The 16,135-nt window shown below is 52.1% G+C and overlaps 2 protein-coding genes across 8 annotated transcripts in view; one reads left to right on the forward strand and one right to left on the reverse strand.

Annotated features, from left to right (window-relative positions):
* Positions 1-2,959, forward strand: part of ARHGEF6 (Rac/Cdc42 guanine nucleotide exchange factor 6) — a 46,827-nt gene extending 43,868 nt beyond the window's left edge. For 6 of the 7 annotated variants that reach the window (XM_080624548.1, XM_080624547.1, XM_080624550.1 and 3 more), the window contains one exon: positions 558-2,764. In XM_080624548.1, coding sequence (XP_080480674.1) covers positions 558-698 — 141 coding nt within the window. In that variant the 3' untranslated portion in view covers positions 699-2,764. The other variant, XR_013957503.1, reaches the window with a different exon arrangement.
* A 2,295-nt stretch (positions 2,960-5,254) lies between these two features.
* CD40LG (CD40 ligand) lies at positions 5,255-11,137 on the reverse strand (the record flags this gene model as incomplete). The annotated part of the gene is made up of 6 exons (XM_080624684.1): positions 5,255-5,668; positions 7,487-7,549; positions 7,817-7,870; positions 8,143-8,188; positions 9,197-9,334; positions 10,982-11,137. The coding sequence occupies 6 exons, from the start codon at positions 11,135-11,137 to the stop codon at positions 5,298-5,300; spliced, it is 828 nt and encodes a 275-aa protein (XP_080480810.1). The 3' UTR covers positions 5,255-5,297.
* Positions 11,138-16,135: the final 4,998 nt, after the last annotated feature.

Genomic DNA, 16,135 nt, shown 5'->3' on the forward strand with positions numbered 1-16,135 from the left:
GCGCTGGCACAGGGTGCCCAGAGAAGCTGTGGCTGCCCCATCCCTGGCAGTGTTCAAGGCCAGGTTGGACACAGGGGCTTGGAGCAAGCTGCTCCAGTGGAAGGGGTCCCTGCCCGTGGCAGGGTTTGGGACTGGATGAGCTTTAAGGTCCCTTCCAACACAAACCAGTCTGGGGTTCTGTGACCGTTTGTTTTCTAGGGGTCTGGTGGGTACCAGTCCTGGTAGACTGAGAGGAAATACATCCCCATCCCTCCAGCCCCAAGCCTGGAGGTGGGAGAGAGCACCCCAGAGGAACAGGGTCCTCCAACCTAGGCTAAAATTGGGTTTCCAGGAGGATGCTTCTGCCTGCTCAAAGTCATTGAGACTTCCACGCAGGTCCATAGGGTAGTAAGGGACTGCTTGAGTCTATCAGACCACAAGTAACCTGTGTTGTTCATCCTCAACACGTGACATGTCCCTGATGCTTCATCACCTTGGAGGCACCAGGCAGTGCCTCACCGCATGAAGTGCACGTGGGCATCGACTGTATCTTCATTCCTTTATTTCTTACCTCGCAGGAGAACAAGAGGATGAAACAGTGTTTGGAGGAAGAGCTGAAATCCAGGAAGGACTTGGAGAAGCTGGTGAGGAGGCTGCTGAAGCAGACGGATGAGTGTGGCAGGGAGGACACGGGGCGCAAGTCGTCCCTGATCGCCTGATCAAGGGAAAAAGCTGCTGGCAGTGGTGTGTGACCTCAGGTGTTTTTGGGAAGCGGAACCGGATCCTTTGCCTCTTCTTGCTCCTTATTTGGTTGGTTTGGGGAATTTTGTTACCAAAAAAAAAGAGTCCTAGAGAAAAAAAGTTCCATAGTTTTCCTTCCATGCAGTAAGGAAATAAACCAGAAACAATCAATCACAGCTAAACCAGTAAGCAAGCGGTCCATGATTCACAATTCATCTGCAGCAACTAATACCTCATCGTACCTGCTACTGGGAGCAAATACAAACTCTGCTAAATGATTGCTGCTCACAAAGGGTTTGGCAGCAGTTTCCTAAGAGGAAGCTTGAGCACTTTTTAATGCTTTCATTCTTATCAAAAGCACCGGTACCTATTTATTGAATGAAAACATTATTGAGGTGGCATTGAGCAGAAACCAAAAAGCACCGTGCTCCTCTGTTCAGATAATCACAACTGGGGAAGCTCTTCCCATCCACCTTCTTTTTCCCATTAGTTGACTGTAGCGAACTTAGAGCCCAGCAATACTGTGGTTCCCGTGTGGCCTTGATCCTGATTCAAATGTGCAATTATCATGAAGACATCGGAATTCCTTGGGGAAGTGAGAGCTGGAGCACCTGTCAGAGCGCATGGGAAGGTGCGTTGCGCAGTGCTGCCTCCTGACAGCCCGTGATTAGCACAACAGGTAACTGCTCTTCTGTCCCCCCGTCCCTTCCCTGATGCATGACCCACAACTCCTTCCCCCCTGCTTTGTTTTCATATTGAGTGTCCAGGTATCAGTTTAGAGTTTTGCTGTGCTTCCCCTCGCAGGACAGGCTTTTCCCTGTAGGAAATATAGACACTGCTTGACAACCAACACCACCCCCAAATGTGCTGGTCCCCTGCTCCCTTCACCTTAGGCTCGCCGACGCTCCTTCCCAAAGGCTGGGAATGTAGCCAGTGGCCACTTGTCCTCCCCGTGGCCCCAAAGGGGCTTTCTGCTAGGGAAGAGGAACTCTCTCTTGGGATAGGAAAGTTATTTATGCTTTGACAAGAGCTGGAACGCTCCTGGGGCACGGATATGCAACACCCTTCAGATTCCTGCACAGCTCCTCGAACACAGCACACAGGCAACATGCATATGTATCAGCTATCTCCATCCTATTTGGTGTTATACCCTCATTTAGAACAACTGTTTTCCTTCCTTCCTTCCTTAGCAGCATTATAAAAGTAACCTTCTGTTAAAGCTAATGATAAGTCTTATGTGTATCACTGAGTTCATGGGTTACGTTGATCATGAAGGACATAACAGAGGCAATAATTACAACTCCCTCCTTGCAGTTAGAATTGAGCCAGAAATGGTGTTTGGGGAGAGCTACGCTCCAAAACAAGGAGCAGGAAAAGAACCCCTCTTAAAGCTGTTTTTAGGCCAGAGCAGAGGTTCTTTTTTGCTCCAGAGCATCCCTTCTGGATAGCAGCTCTCCACATCCCTACCCAGGCACACCATGGAGTGGTTTGGTTGGCAGTCAGGCCCTGCTGTGCTGGTTAATCGTATTCCAGGGTGCTGCACATGGGATGCGGCTGTTCCGGGATGCCATATCCAGAACCGCTGGCACTGGCCTGTCCTCCTGCCTGCCCAGAGGTGGGATGGGGACCAGGCTTAGGCACGCAGCTCGTGCAATGAAGCAAACCAAGGGCCATTCACATGCCAAGGAGAGGGTAAAAACGTTTCCTCGCTGCCCCCCAGTTGAGTTGAAACCCGTGCTGTGTACATATGCATGTGTGTGAGGCGTAACGTGGTGGAGGGCACACTGGGACTGTTTGGATCAAGCGTTTTGTCAAGAGCTAGAAGCCAAAAACAAGACAAGAAACTTAACTAAAAAGGAAAAGAAGCCATGCCGGATGGACAGCAATGTTTCCATATTTACTTTGTTTACAGTGCTTTGTAAATAGGTTCCAGTGAGTCTGTCCTTAGATGGATGTTGTGTCCGCTGCCTTCCAGTTTATCTCTGTCATGTAGGTTTATTTACTGTAACTACTTATGCAAGTTCAACTTTTCTAACATGTTTTTATTTTGAACAGTTTTTTAATTGACATTTTCAACAAATAAAGGACAAAAAAGTCACTTCTTGGCTCTCGGGGCTGCTTCCTTTGTTTCCACCATGATGCTCGAGGCATCCCTGAATATGCTCAAAGTGCCCACGGCTGCATCACCTATTGGGGGGGGATACTGCTGCGAATGATGCGGCTAGCACTGGACCTGTTACTCCCACCATCACTCAGACCTGCAGCAGAGGAAGGAGATGCGTTTCCATCCCTCAAGCCCTGCTTGCGCTCTGCTACCAAGGATGCTGTATGGAAAAGCAGCCGCTCCCCGTGGCGCGGGCAGGATGCTGTAGATCAGTGACTTCCTGCCTGTTTGAGATTTGATTTTATTCTCTTTAGTTGGTGTGTGTGTTTTTCCTGGCATTTAGGTGTGGTGACAGGATTTCCTTTGGTCTACCGCTTGGACAGGACCTCCTCTCCTTTTAACTCTTTGGTAAAGACGCGCCGTGCTCTCAGCCGAAGCAGGAGGCTCAAGGGCTGGATCTTGCTTTCCCTTCCCAAACACACAGCACTTGGAGCAGGAAAAAGAACAATGGAAAAGAAACACTTGGGCACATGGTGCAGAAACCACTGAAGTCTGCAAGGGAGACCCAAGTGGCGCTCTGGGGACTTCAAGGAAGAGGCAGAGCAAGGCACCTCCAGCCCCGGGTGCCCCAGAGGTGGTGCTGGGCATGAGAACAAGGAGGAGGTATCCCCCAGGCTCATCTTGGAGGGAGCATCTCCACTCCCGTGTCCCCATGAAGCCAGATCCAGGCCTGAACCAAAGGCCATCCTGCTCTCCTAATGCGTACAGGGTCCCTTTGGTCCCCTCTCTTATGCCAGCTCCCAAACAGCCCCTTTGCATGACCCAACTCCAACACAAGCAGCATCAGCATCCTCCAAGCAATGGAGCTGGGCTGCAAATTACCATCAACATGAAAAAACAGGAAAATAACCCCCAACAGCTTCATCTGCACAGCCCAAAGCACTGCTGGAGCTGGGGATGCCCTGGAGGTGCCCATTCATGGTGGGCTGCTCCCATTGACCACCCCAGTACTGCTCCATAGCATGAGTGCCCCCAACCCAAACTGAACTGGGGGGAAGTAGCCTCCCTTGCCTCCGAACAGGCATGCACACAATGGATTTGGCCTCCTAGAAGACTCTGTTAATGGGGATCCTGCCCCAACCAGGGGAAAGGGCTGTCACCAAGCAAGGGGTGCCAAGGCACCCAGTAAGAAAGAGACCCTGCTTGGAAACTGGCATCCAGCACTGCAATGGCCTGCGCCAACCATCCCGGCACCGTGTTAGGACCAGACCTGCAGCCTCCAGCCAAGCAAATCCTAAGCACTGGCCACATCTGAAAGCTCTTCCACTTCCAAACCGGTTGGATTCCAGGAGTATTCCCAAACCTTTGCACTCTGACAAGTGTACAACCAAATGCTCCAGGCTTGCCACCTTCAGATGCCTTTGAAGAATGCCACATCAACATCCTTGTGCCCTGCTGTTGCTCAGCTCACCTTCCCTTCAGGCCAGGCTGGAGAAGAGGGTCAGGGAGACCCTAGTGTGCAGTGCACCCGCTGCCCAAGAGGGACTCCTGCCTGTGTGCACAGTCCTGCTCTCCTAGAGCTCCAGGTAAAGTGCTGCTGTGGGCACGTCCTCCCTGAGGACAGACAGAAGATGCTCTTGGAAGTGCACAAGCACCTTGGAGGGCTTGGGAAGACACGGATGGTCCTGCCACCCCCCTGCTTTGATGGTCCTGCCACCCCTCTGCTTTCTTGGTCCTCCTCTTAGAGTAGGAGGAATCACAGGAGAGGAAGCAGGTCCAAATCTGATGATGGTGGCCAAGACCCCTTCTACCTGCAGAGGTGGCAGGAGGACAGGCTGGTGAGTGGATTCGGGTCATGAGAGCAGAGCACGGCTGGTCCCTTACTCACACTGTAGCTTGAAATCAGCCACCCATGGTCCCTCATGTACCTGGCCAAGGCTGTGTCACCCTGCATGAGAAGGCTGGTTGAGTTTCATAGACAGGCATGAGTGGAAAAAGGGCTTTCTCAAGACAAAGCAGGCAGTTAGGGTGGCAAGGATGCATCACCACCAGCCAGCACATAAGGCCAGCGCTCGGCTGACTGATTCCCTTAGAAGAGACCTTCCTAAGCCTTTTCATCTTTTTCCGCTGCTGTTTCGTAAGCAGATTGGTACAGGAGATAGGTATGAAGGATGGAGAGGCCTGAGCCATCCTACGTTGTTAGGAAAGATACGTTGATGATGGAGTTTGGTTTGTGACATAACGGGGACATCCACCCTTGCATGGTGGACCCAGATGGCAACGAAAGAATAGAGCAAGGTGCAGACAACAACAGCTTCAGACTTTGTTCCATTTGTGTTCTCAGGGCCTCTTGGCCCTTGTTAATAAATAACAAAATATACAAATGAAGAAACAAGGAAACCAAAGAGGCAGAGGGACATAAATAGGGGAAACAGGGAAAGCTCAGGATCAGCTCAGGGCGGTCACCTCCTCACTACAGCTTGAAGATGCCGAAGTAGGTGATGCCCTGCCTGTAGTTCACTTGTGTTGAGTCTGTCACGTTGACAAAGACCATGTCACCTTCCCGGAGCTTGAAGACACCTCCCTCCCGGATGGACTGGAGCTCGCAGGAGGACGTGGAGGTTCTGTGTGTGTCCAGTCCTTTCAGCAAGAGCCGGTCCTCTTCCATGGGGAGATGCAAATAAATATAGAGGGTGAATGGTGCCAAAGTTGCTTCCTTGGAGCAGAAGGTGACTTGGGAGTAGATGTAGTAGAGTCCTGCTTCCTTCACCTTCAGTTTCCCCTCCTGGTAGGTTATCAAGTTGTCGCTCGTGGGGCCATACATCGTCGTCTTCCACTCTAGCACTGTAGGGGGAAAGCATGGCAGATAAGTTGGGAGAAAGACATCCATTTGGCAGGCTGATTTTGGGGGGGACACCCCACAGACGTTTGGCATCACAGCCTGTGTCTGCTGCAGGGTGCAGGGGTGGCTCCTGCCTACCCCAGGACACCATCCCCAGCCCAGGGGAGCAGCATCCCCTTCTCTGAGACCAGGACAAGTTTAACTCATGTTTCTGGTCACTGGCATTGACACCCTTGGATCGATGATGCGAGCAGAGGAGCATTTTGCTTCCTCCATCCAACCAAGTGGAAACACTGAGGGTGGAGGATTGCACACAGTTGCCACTGCCAACCAAGCACCCTCGTGTGTGCCCCTATGGGGTTGCTATCTCCATGGCTTTCAGTGGCTCTGCCAAAGCACCCTGCAGCTCCCACCTTCAGAGGCTCCCATCCCAGGACACACAGCTTCTCCCATCTGAGTGCTGACACTTTGCAAAGGAGGAGAAAATCAAACATCCTGCAGTTCTGGTCCCTGGCACGGTGCAGAGCTAGAAGGGTTTTGCAGGGCAAATGCTGCCTCCGCTGCCCATGGAGACCTGCTGTGGCTTTGGGGACAGTATCAGTGTCATCAGAGTAGCTCAGGAGCGTGCCCTCCCACTGGAGTCAGTACAGATAGGTCAATACAGAGACCAGGAAGCCATGGCCACAGGAGCTGAGCTCAGCTATGACCTCCAGGAGGGACTTTGGACCTTCCCCAGCCTACAGAGACACCAATGAGAGCAGCAAGGGGGAGAACCTGGCTCCAAGGGGAATAATGGGTTCCACCGTTCCAGGGTGGCACGAGAGGTCCCGGGGATGCACAGAGCCCATGCGTCATGTCTGTACATCCCATGGGGAAGTTTCCAATGTGCCCAATGCCAAGCTCCAGGCAGCAATTTCAACCTGCTTTATAAGCTCAACAAGTGCTCAAGTTTAAAATGCAGTGAGTGTCTCACTTCTTTGATCTTATCTAACACGAAGCTTCGCACAGGTAGGCTGAGCTCTGGGTGAAATGCTGCGTCAGAGATGCAAAGAGCACTTGCTGATTACTGGCAGTCACTCCAGAATTAAAGCAGAGGTGCCCAAATTGTGAAATCCATGGCACAGAATGACTTGCACGCTCTTACTTGGGTAATCCTTGCTCTCAGATGATGTCCCTTGGCTGAAGTTGTGCTGGGGAAGGGAGATGTGAGAGCAGCTGTGGTGTGTGCCAAGGGATGCACAAATGTGAATGGACTCATGTGCCTCTCTCAAACTTAAGGTGGCCATGGTTGTGAATAAGTGCATATTGCCTGAATCAGTCTGGAGCTATCTATGTCGTGACTATGAAGTCACATAGTGCTATCAGGACCACTGCAGGTGAGAAGATGCTTACAGCCCTCCCGCAGCAACCAGGCAAGACAAGGCCAGGAGAGCAAAAGCATTTTTGCTGTGTTCTGAGTCCAAAAGATTTTCCTTAAATATGAAGAGAAATGGTTTTCCACTCATAGAAAACACCGCAAAGGTTAAGCCGTTGCAGTGCATTTCTGGGAAGGATATATAGGATATATATATATATATTTCTAGGAAGGCATATATAAGGCTACTGAGGGCAGCTGCCATGGGATGCATGAACCCCATGTGGCAGAGGTGCAGGTGGTGATGTGACCACTGGGAATTCGGCTCCAGCTTTCCTGCTGGAGTTATACAGTCCCTGTCCCTGCCCTTAGAGAGCCATGGGGCAGCAATCACAGGCCAGGGAATGGACACTGCCGTGTCCCACTGGCTCCCTAGGCAAGGCAGTGCCAAGTGGGTCTGTCTTACCTGAGACTCTCTTGCTGCTATTCCGACCTGCCAGGTGGACCGCAATCGGCTGCCTCTTCTCCACTGCAATTCAGGAAGGTCAGGGTTATTGATGCCTTGGCACCCGCTGTCTCCCAGGGCAGCCCAGGGACTGCTGCACCTTTATTTCTCTATGGGCCAAATCCAGCTGAGAGACATAGTCTCCAAAGTCCCCCCCATCAGCTTGGATCAAGGCAGGATCTGGCCTCTGCTCAGCAACGACACTTGGTTGCCTTCGATGTAGAGCCTCTGGGGGATAAAGCCCATGGAGGAGACTGGGCCCCCATGGAAGAGGATGCGTTCACTCCTTACCTGCCACAGGGGTCTCGTTCTTGTGCATCGAATGGGGATGCTCGTGCTCATGGCCTGAAAAGCAACAAGGCCACGGATTTAATTGTGGATTCAATGTCATTGATGTAAGCGCCTTAGCACCCAGAGCTGCCTGCCCTGGTGACACAGCCATGGCCAGTGCCCCCACTCTGCCAGCCCTATTCCACGTACAGTTCACCCCAACCCCATCCCCTGCCTCTGCGCCATGCCCTGGTGCTGGGCAGGGTGAAGGAAAGCCCTTCCCAGGCCAGGCTACTCTTCCTGCCCCTTCCAAGCCACGGGTGCACTGACAGCACCAGGGAACTCACCTCTCTGCATTTCAAATTTGGGCTGCTCCTTGCTGGCTCCCCTATCCTGTAACAACAGCAAAAATACATGGTTGGGCTTTAGGGATGTACAAATCAATGATTTTGAAAGCTTCTGTATAAAGGATGCTCTCTTCACTTCTTCGGTTGGTGCTCTTTGGCCCCAGTAGCCCTGCCAGCTCTGGGCGGAGAGTACCACTGAGCCCCCTCCAGTACCACCCCCAGCATCACATATGGCCATGGACTGGCTGTTGGCAGGAGGGGGCTGTAGGGTTTATGATCTTTGCACAAAACCTGGTTTTTGTGCAGTCAAAATGATGGGATGGGAAAGGTTTATTTGAGAAACAAACAAAAAACCACCTCCTTTTCATTTAAAACCATGCTGGAGAGCCATGCTGCAGAGCAAGCTGGGCACATCCCTGCCCCTACATGAGGGGGTTCTCAGGACTGCTGAGCAGGGCCCATATCAGGCAGTTTTCTGTTGTCAGATGGGTACTTATGCACACCTGAGGCATTTGGTGTCATTGGGCATTGACACCCAAATACGAGGAGCCTCTGCACTGGCTGGAGGTACCATCCCTGAGCCCATGGAGTGGCATTTGTACATCCTTCTCCTCCTCCTCCTCCTCCTCACTGTCTGATGGGAGCTGTGCTGCCTGGCCCAAGCCTTGTACCCTCATGGACACCTGGGTGGCCACAAGCATCCCCACAGGATTGGAGCAAGGTGCCAGGCATCAGGGAAAGAACCTTTATCAGACCAGGATGAGAGTGCAGAACAAGGGTGGCTGCAGCTCCATCCCTCCAACCACAAGCACTGAGCATCGCTCCGCAGGGATCCCACCTGCAACTGGATGTGCTCTGATCAAGACCATTTTGAGGCAAAAAATGAATGAGAATTTTCAATTCTATCAATATAGTATTATGATAGAGTGTAAAACTAATCCATGTAAAGAGGGGCATGTGCTGTGCAGCCGCAGGGTAAAGGGCAAAGCTGGCTGTGTGCCTGGAGCCCTCCTCCATCTTCAATGCTGTCTTTATGCACCTAACAGCAGCATACCTTGCACTGGAGGTCCTGGAAGGCCTTTAGAATCTTTTCACAGTCCAATAACGTCGATTTCTGGCCTTCTGCTGTCTGACACTTCTGTACTTTCCTCAGGAAGATGTAATCCTCATTCAGGTTCAACACCTCTTCCATCTGCCGGCGCGGGAGAGAAGAGAGGGTGAATGGGGTGTAAGTGGGAAACCTGCAATGGCTGGCAGCGGAGCCATGCTGTATTCCTGCCAAGGATAAATCACAACCTGGAAAGCTCAGGGTCAGTTGCTCCGCATTGGGACGAGCCGGGCAGGCACATTGTGGGTACCAAGTACTCCTACCAGCCGCCCGGTACGGCATCCACACCCGCATCCACCGGGAATTGCTGACCCTGGTTGGTACCACTGGCTAAGAGGAGGATTACTCAGGATCCCGTTGTGTTTTCTATCACCTTGATCAGGAATTTCAATTTCCCACTGTGCTTTTTCCAAAAGGCAAGTGAGAAAAATCCACCCGCCTGCATTGACAGCCACAGAAACCTCAGCGATTGGCTTGGTCCATCCCAGCTCGGATCCAGCTGGGATTCTCACTCAACTCCACACTACCTTGCCCGTGCAGGGTGTCTTTCCATTGTTTCAGATTGCTTATTGACTAAAAGAGCAGCCAGGAGACCAAAAGAACTTGTGGGTTGGGGCTGAATTCTGCTAAGAGCTTCAGATTAAAAAGAGCCATGGATAGATAGATAGATAGATAGACAGATAGATAGACAGATGATAGATAGATGATTGATAGATAGATGATTGATAGATAGATAGATAGATAGATAGACAGATGATAGATAGATAGATGATTGATAGATAGATGATTGATAGATAGATAGATAGATAGATAGATAGATAGATAGATAGATAGATAGATCTGCGCCTCAGCTGCCTTTGGGGATCTTCTACTCATCCCTTCACCCCAGGCTGCAAACTTCATGCAGTAAGATCTCCTTCCACCGCCCTGTCTTTTCAGCCCCTCTAGTTCAGGATTGCTTCCCACCCTTGAAGATCAGAAGTCACTCACTTAAATGTCAATTTAATTCGAGACAACGCGTTTAAAAACCACTAATGGTGATCTGATCATTGTATCTGGTACAGAGAACTCGTTCTTGGTTTTAGACACATTCCGTTTCTTTAGCTGGTTTCTGGTTTGGAGGAAAGTAGCTTCAGACTGGTGATTTTAAGCATCGTGCAGTCATGGCAATATCAAACCCAGCTTTTTAGCTTTTAATTCTTTGGTAAATATTGTCCCAAGTATAAGACACAGTCACCAATACCGTGTCTCTTCACTAAAAGGCCAAGTGCTAAGGTCCACTCTTTTCTTCCCTAACCAGAAAGACAGCATCTAAAGTGAGATGTTGGTCAAATTCACACATACAAACACTAAAAAAGTTGCATTTCTGGACCCCCCCATCCTCATGATGAGTGTCACCAGAAAAACCACCAATGAACCTAAAAAAGCCACTTGTGTGTTTAAGCCACACTCTTCTCTCCCTGGACTGGCCATGGTTTGCTATTAACGGATCTTCTTTGTTGATCTGTTCTTGTTCCGTTAACAAATGGAACGGATTTCTTCCTTACATGCATCTTAGTGGCAAATTAAAACAGAAATGAGAACATGGGTGTAATAAATGCCACTCCTGCATCCATCCAGTGTCCGGCATCATCTTCCACCATGCTCATCCTTTGGGTGAGCCCATCTCACCGCAGCGGAAGGCAAATCGCATTAGCAACCCAACGGAGACCCCCTTATTTCTCCACTTACCTTATCCATCTTCATGTGAAGATACAAACAGAAGAGCACGGTCCCGATTGTCTGTGCCACAATAAATACAGCGAGGAAGCCCATGAGCATTTTCATGGTGCTGGGTGAGGTGCTGCTCATGGGTCGCGGCGTCGCAGGGCTGTAGGGTTCGTTCATCCTCCGCGTGCGGTGCTGGAGCTGCTTCAAATGCACCGCTTGCAAGTAGCATGAGAACTGTTGTGTGAGCACCCGCTGCTCAAGGGATACAGGTTGCAGCAACCTACACTTCCTGGAAAAACCTCTTCGTAGTGGGTAGGTTTGTTCACTGCCGTCTCCCACAACAAAAGAAGGTTGCTTAGACTTCTCTGTTGCACTTCCATGCTTTTTTCCTATTGTTCAACCAGAAGCAGAGGAGATATATTATTCCATATATTCATATTTGCCCTGAAACAGTCCAGACTATGCCCCGGTGGTTGTTTTTTTCCTGCTGTGGATGAAAGTGTCATGACAAATTGCCTTCAGAGAAATGGAGACCATGAATACAAGGACAGAGCTGCTGAACAGAGGCTAGGGAGCACCAGAAAATCAGTGGTTCCTCAAAAGGGGAAGAAAGCTTTTTTTACCCTCTCTTTCCTTCACGGGAAGGGTGATTTTGCAGTGAATACACTCAGCAGGTTGTGCTGCTTTCCGGCCTTCCCTTGTGCTTCCAGTGGGTGAAGTCTTTCCTTGGGCAGGCTGGATGATGCTGGAGAAAGGACCATCTCCATGGACACTGCATCTCTAGCATGGGCACAGCTTTCATGCTCCTCAATAGACAGTGGAACTTTGGGTCTTGGTGCTTGGCATCGCTTTGGAGAGATGAGTTTTAAACAGCTTTAGTGATACCATAGTGAAGTGCTCACCCTGCACCCAAGGGCACAAGCCATCTCAGACTCTGTCCTCACTTACCCATGTCACCACTATCCATATATCTGGGCACTAAAAGGGCTGTTGGGGATGCTGGTTGCTGACACCCCAGCATCACCTCCATGCAACCCATATCCCCTCTATGTCCTCACACCTCCCCAGCCAGCAGCAGGGAGGCAAGATCCTGCCCCCAAGCTCTTCAGGCGTCTGATGCTTGTGCAGCCATGCACCACCAATAACGCAGTGTAAATGCAGAGGGGTCTCACTGCTTGCAGCAGGGGACAGACCTCCTTTTCCCCATGTAAGGAGGATCAATCCGGCTTCTTGTTGGGGTGCTGAGGAGGAAGGCTGCTCTGTGAGGAGGGCTGCTTGGAAGACAGTCACTAAGCCATCATATCAAGTTGTTTTGAATGTCATATGCTAAAGGCGATGCTCTTATCAGATGTGCATGCAGCAAATAAAGGGCTGGATCCTGCTCGAAGCAGGGCACTGGTCCCCAGCAGCCCCAGGAGAGGAGAGCAGGGTGCACAGCACCTTGTTGGGGCTGCTCAGAACGTTGCAGGATGGAGTCCAGCGGTCGCTTTTGCTGCCTACCCTCTCCCTCGCATCCTGTCCTGTGTGGTTAGGGCGTTCGAGCTGCAAATGCAAGAGCTGGTAACAGAGCACAAACATCTCTGCAGCCGAGTCAGAGCCTGACCTTGGCAAGCCACCCTGCTCCTAAATATAGCACCCAAATCACACGTGTGGGATGGCACCAGGGTCTTCGTGGGCAGCGACAGGCAGAGGCCCTGGATGGTGCTTTGGAGCCTCACCGTGCCAGGGCTGTCACCCCTCTGCAATGAGGGGAGCTTTGGGATGGGGCTGCCAGCTCTGGGGCAGCTCCCCAGTGTCAGTTTTGCCTTCTAGAGGAGAAAATGGCCCTGGGGTCCCAGCTCCTGTGTGCCCATGTCCCAAGGGATGCCCACATTCCCTCACCATCCAAGGGCTGCCTCGCTGTCCAGATCACCAGGGCTTCCCAAGCACAACACGAGCATCGTCCTGACAGCAGTGAGGTGACCCAAACAGTGCTGGGGATGCAGAGTGTTGGGTTGCAAAAGGGGGTCCCTTTGGCTTTGCTGGGCTTTAGACCTGGTCCCTTGGGCTTGAAGCTCTGCTGTACACGGGATCAAGCTCACACACAGCCTGGGGGCACCGCTTTCAATCCTTTATGTGTTAAAACGGGCATTATCTTTGGACAGACATGGGCAAAACCTGCCCCAACATCCTCACAGGGGTCGGGTCTGACACCAGGCTCTTGCACGCTGTCCGTGCCATGGTGAGCTCGCCACATGCAAAAAGCCATTTCATGGCTCCCCAAAGCCTTCCCCTGCGCATCAGCTCCATGGTGCTCACCAGCATTTTCCAGGGCTTTTCCTCGGAATTTAACACTCACATTTGGGGGAGGTCTCTACAAAGGGGCATGGGAAGTCATCACTTCACACATCCCCTGAATCCAGAGCATCAGGACTGAGAGGCAGCGATAACGTGCGAAGCCACATCAATAACCATTGCAGATAGCAGCAGGGGAGGATTTACACTGCTATTCCTGAGCCCTGGCTTCTTCTCTCACCGCTTCACTGAAATGAGAAGAACTCGAAGGTAACGCCGGAAGCCCCAAACATGTTGCTGGCCCCATTGCATGCATGGGGAGGCCAGAGTTGGTGGCAGCCTCGCGGGAGGATGCTGGGTTCTGTGAGGAGGATGGGGAGAGGCTCAGGGTTCGGGCACCCGGTACAAAGCATCATCGGAGGGTTGGCCAGCTTGTGCTGCACACCAGGAAACTGAGAGTTGCTCGTCACTGTCAGCCTGATGGGAGAGACCAGGTGGAAAGTGTGACAGCAGGGATCCTGGCAGGGGTTTGTCAGCGGGGAGGGCAGGCTGGCAGCTCCTCTGCAGGAAACCATTGCTCCGCATTGGCAATCCAGCATTAGACGGCACAGAGCAAGCCCTCTGGAGCTGCATCCGCCACCCCGCACCACCAGGTTGGCCACACGCATGGTAAGGATAGGGAGAAAGACTCAAAACCCATGTTATCCCATGGCAGGGCCAGGCAGCATCATGGTTGCATGTCCTTGACAACTTGGCTGCTGTAAGAACATGGGGGCATGGCTTTAACCTGCCCGAGGGGAGACTGAGATGAGCTCTGAGGCAGAAGCTCTTCCCTGTGAGGGTGCTGAGGCGCTGGCACAGGGTGCCCAGAGAAGCTGTGGCTGCCCCATCCCTGGCAGTGTTCAAGGCCAGGTTGGACACAGGGGCTTGGAGCAAGCTGCTCCAGTGGAAGGTGTCCCTGCCCGTGGCAGGGGTTGGAGCTGGATGAGCTTTAAGGTCCTTTCCAACACAAACCAGTCTGGGATTCTATGCTACAGCCTTGGGGAACAGCGCATGGTTCAGTGGGATGACGGGAAGGAGTGCCCACCAACAGAGGGAAGAGCCTGCCCGCATAGGATAACATCAGGGAAGGTAAAGTCACACCTTCACCAATGATAAGCTCAGCTACAGGGTTTTCTTTCAGTGCCCAAACCCTCTGCCTGTAACCATGCCCATCCGCGGGTGAACTCAAACTGGCACCGTTCCTCCATACATCCCACCCCCGGCTGAGATGATGGGAAAATGTGATCCATCGCTTGCATTCCTATTGACCCAGTCGTGGTGTTTCCGCTCAGCAGCAGCACGTTGTCTCCACTTATCCTCGGTGCTCAGAGCTTTGTTTACCGAGAAAACATCCGCTCGTCTGCCCTGGTGATCCGGGAGCACTTCTGAAGGCAGCGAGGTGAAAGCTGCTGAGAAAGGAGTGATATCATTTGGCTTGAGGTGCCCGCTGTGGTTTTGTATCAAGCTCTTTCAGATGTGCTGCTCACCCTGAATGCTCTCTACAAGTAACAAAAGCTGGGCAGGACTGAGAACAATGCATTCAAATGGGAGATGCTGTTCTGAGTCACCAAAGGAGTTTGCCTGCAACTCCGTGGGAGGGATGCAGAAGGGAACCTATGAGAGAAACCCCAATGAAGTCCCTTCAGCACAGGGCCCTGGCAGAAGGGAAAGTTGAGCTTTCCCACCATTTGCTTTGTCACTTCTTTAGGTTTTTTCCCTCTCCTGCATCCTCTCAGCTCTTGTGTCTCGAGGACAACGCCGTCAACAGAGAGGAAGAGGGAACAGACATAGCCAGAACACCGCAGAAAGCATCACCAGCATCCGGAGAAGGAAAGGTTGCGTGGCAGTTTCCGTTCCTTTCTCTCCTTGGTATGAATGAGAGAAAGCTCTTGGAGTGCAGAGCAGCAAAAGGCAGCCTCAGGGAGAGATGAAGGTGCCAGTGCTTGCGGTGTTCATGTCTCTCTGTGCAAGAAGAGATGTTGGTTGTAGCCGCTATGGTGGTAATGGCAGGTTGCAGCCCCATCGCTCGCCATGGCCTTCAGCTGCGGAGACACCCATGAGGAGGTCGGCAGAAGTTCCAGGCTCCATCAGACATGAACACGAGCTGGGCCCTGCTCCCGCTGCCCTGCAGGTTGATCGGAGCAGGGTGTAGAGCACCATCTCCACCTCATTTTCCCCAGAGGCATCTGCCCCTTCCAAGCCACCCTCCAGAGCAGCAAAGAGCGATGGGAAAGAGCTGCAGGGAACGGCATTGAGGTGATGCTGTCCCTCTGATCCACCCTGCTCCCATGGCCATCATCCCCTGTACCCCCTTCCCTCCTCACTTCCCTGTCCTGCTGTACCACCCATGGATGTCCTTTCCCAAGGGATCAAAGTGGCTGGAGAGCCAGGAAAGGCAGAGAAACAAGCCCCAGGGACCCCACAGAGGATGAAGAACCCCAAAGGGGCACATGGTTTCCATGCCATGTCTGGGTGGTGATGCCAGCCTTGCTGTGCTGAGCCATAGAGAGCACCCAGCCTCTAAACTGCTGATGCTGAGCCTCAGCGAAGCTGTGAAACCACAGATTGCACCAGAAACTTCTTGCTGTGTCGGCTGCACCTACTTCTGGCTTCCTAAAAATAGAGCCTGGTGCGGGGAGCCCCAGCCCTACCAAGCGAGCCCCTGCTGCCTGAGTCACAACGGAAGGGACCGGGAGCATCCCATGCATCTCCCCCCACTCAGCCAAGCACCAAAAGCAGCTTCCAGGGGTGCAGGAGCCTGTGACCATCAAAGCTACAGTGAAACCCTGTGGGGCTGGGTCCTGGTGGATGCTGCTGCAAGCACTTGATGAGCTCCATGTTTCCAAACCCAGCCTTGCC

This window comes from Psittacula echo (assembly GCF_963264785.1).
Source record: "Psittacula echo genome assembly, chromosome: 8".
In the NCBI taxonomy this organism is placed as follows: Eukaryota; Metazoa; Chordata; class Aves; order Psittaciformes; family Psittacidae; genus Psittacula; species Psittacula echo.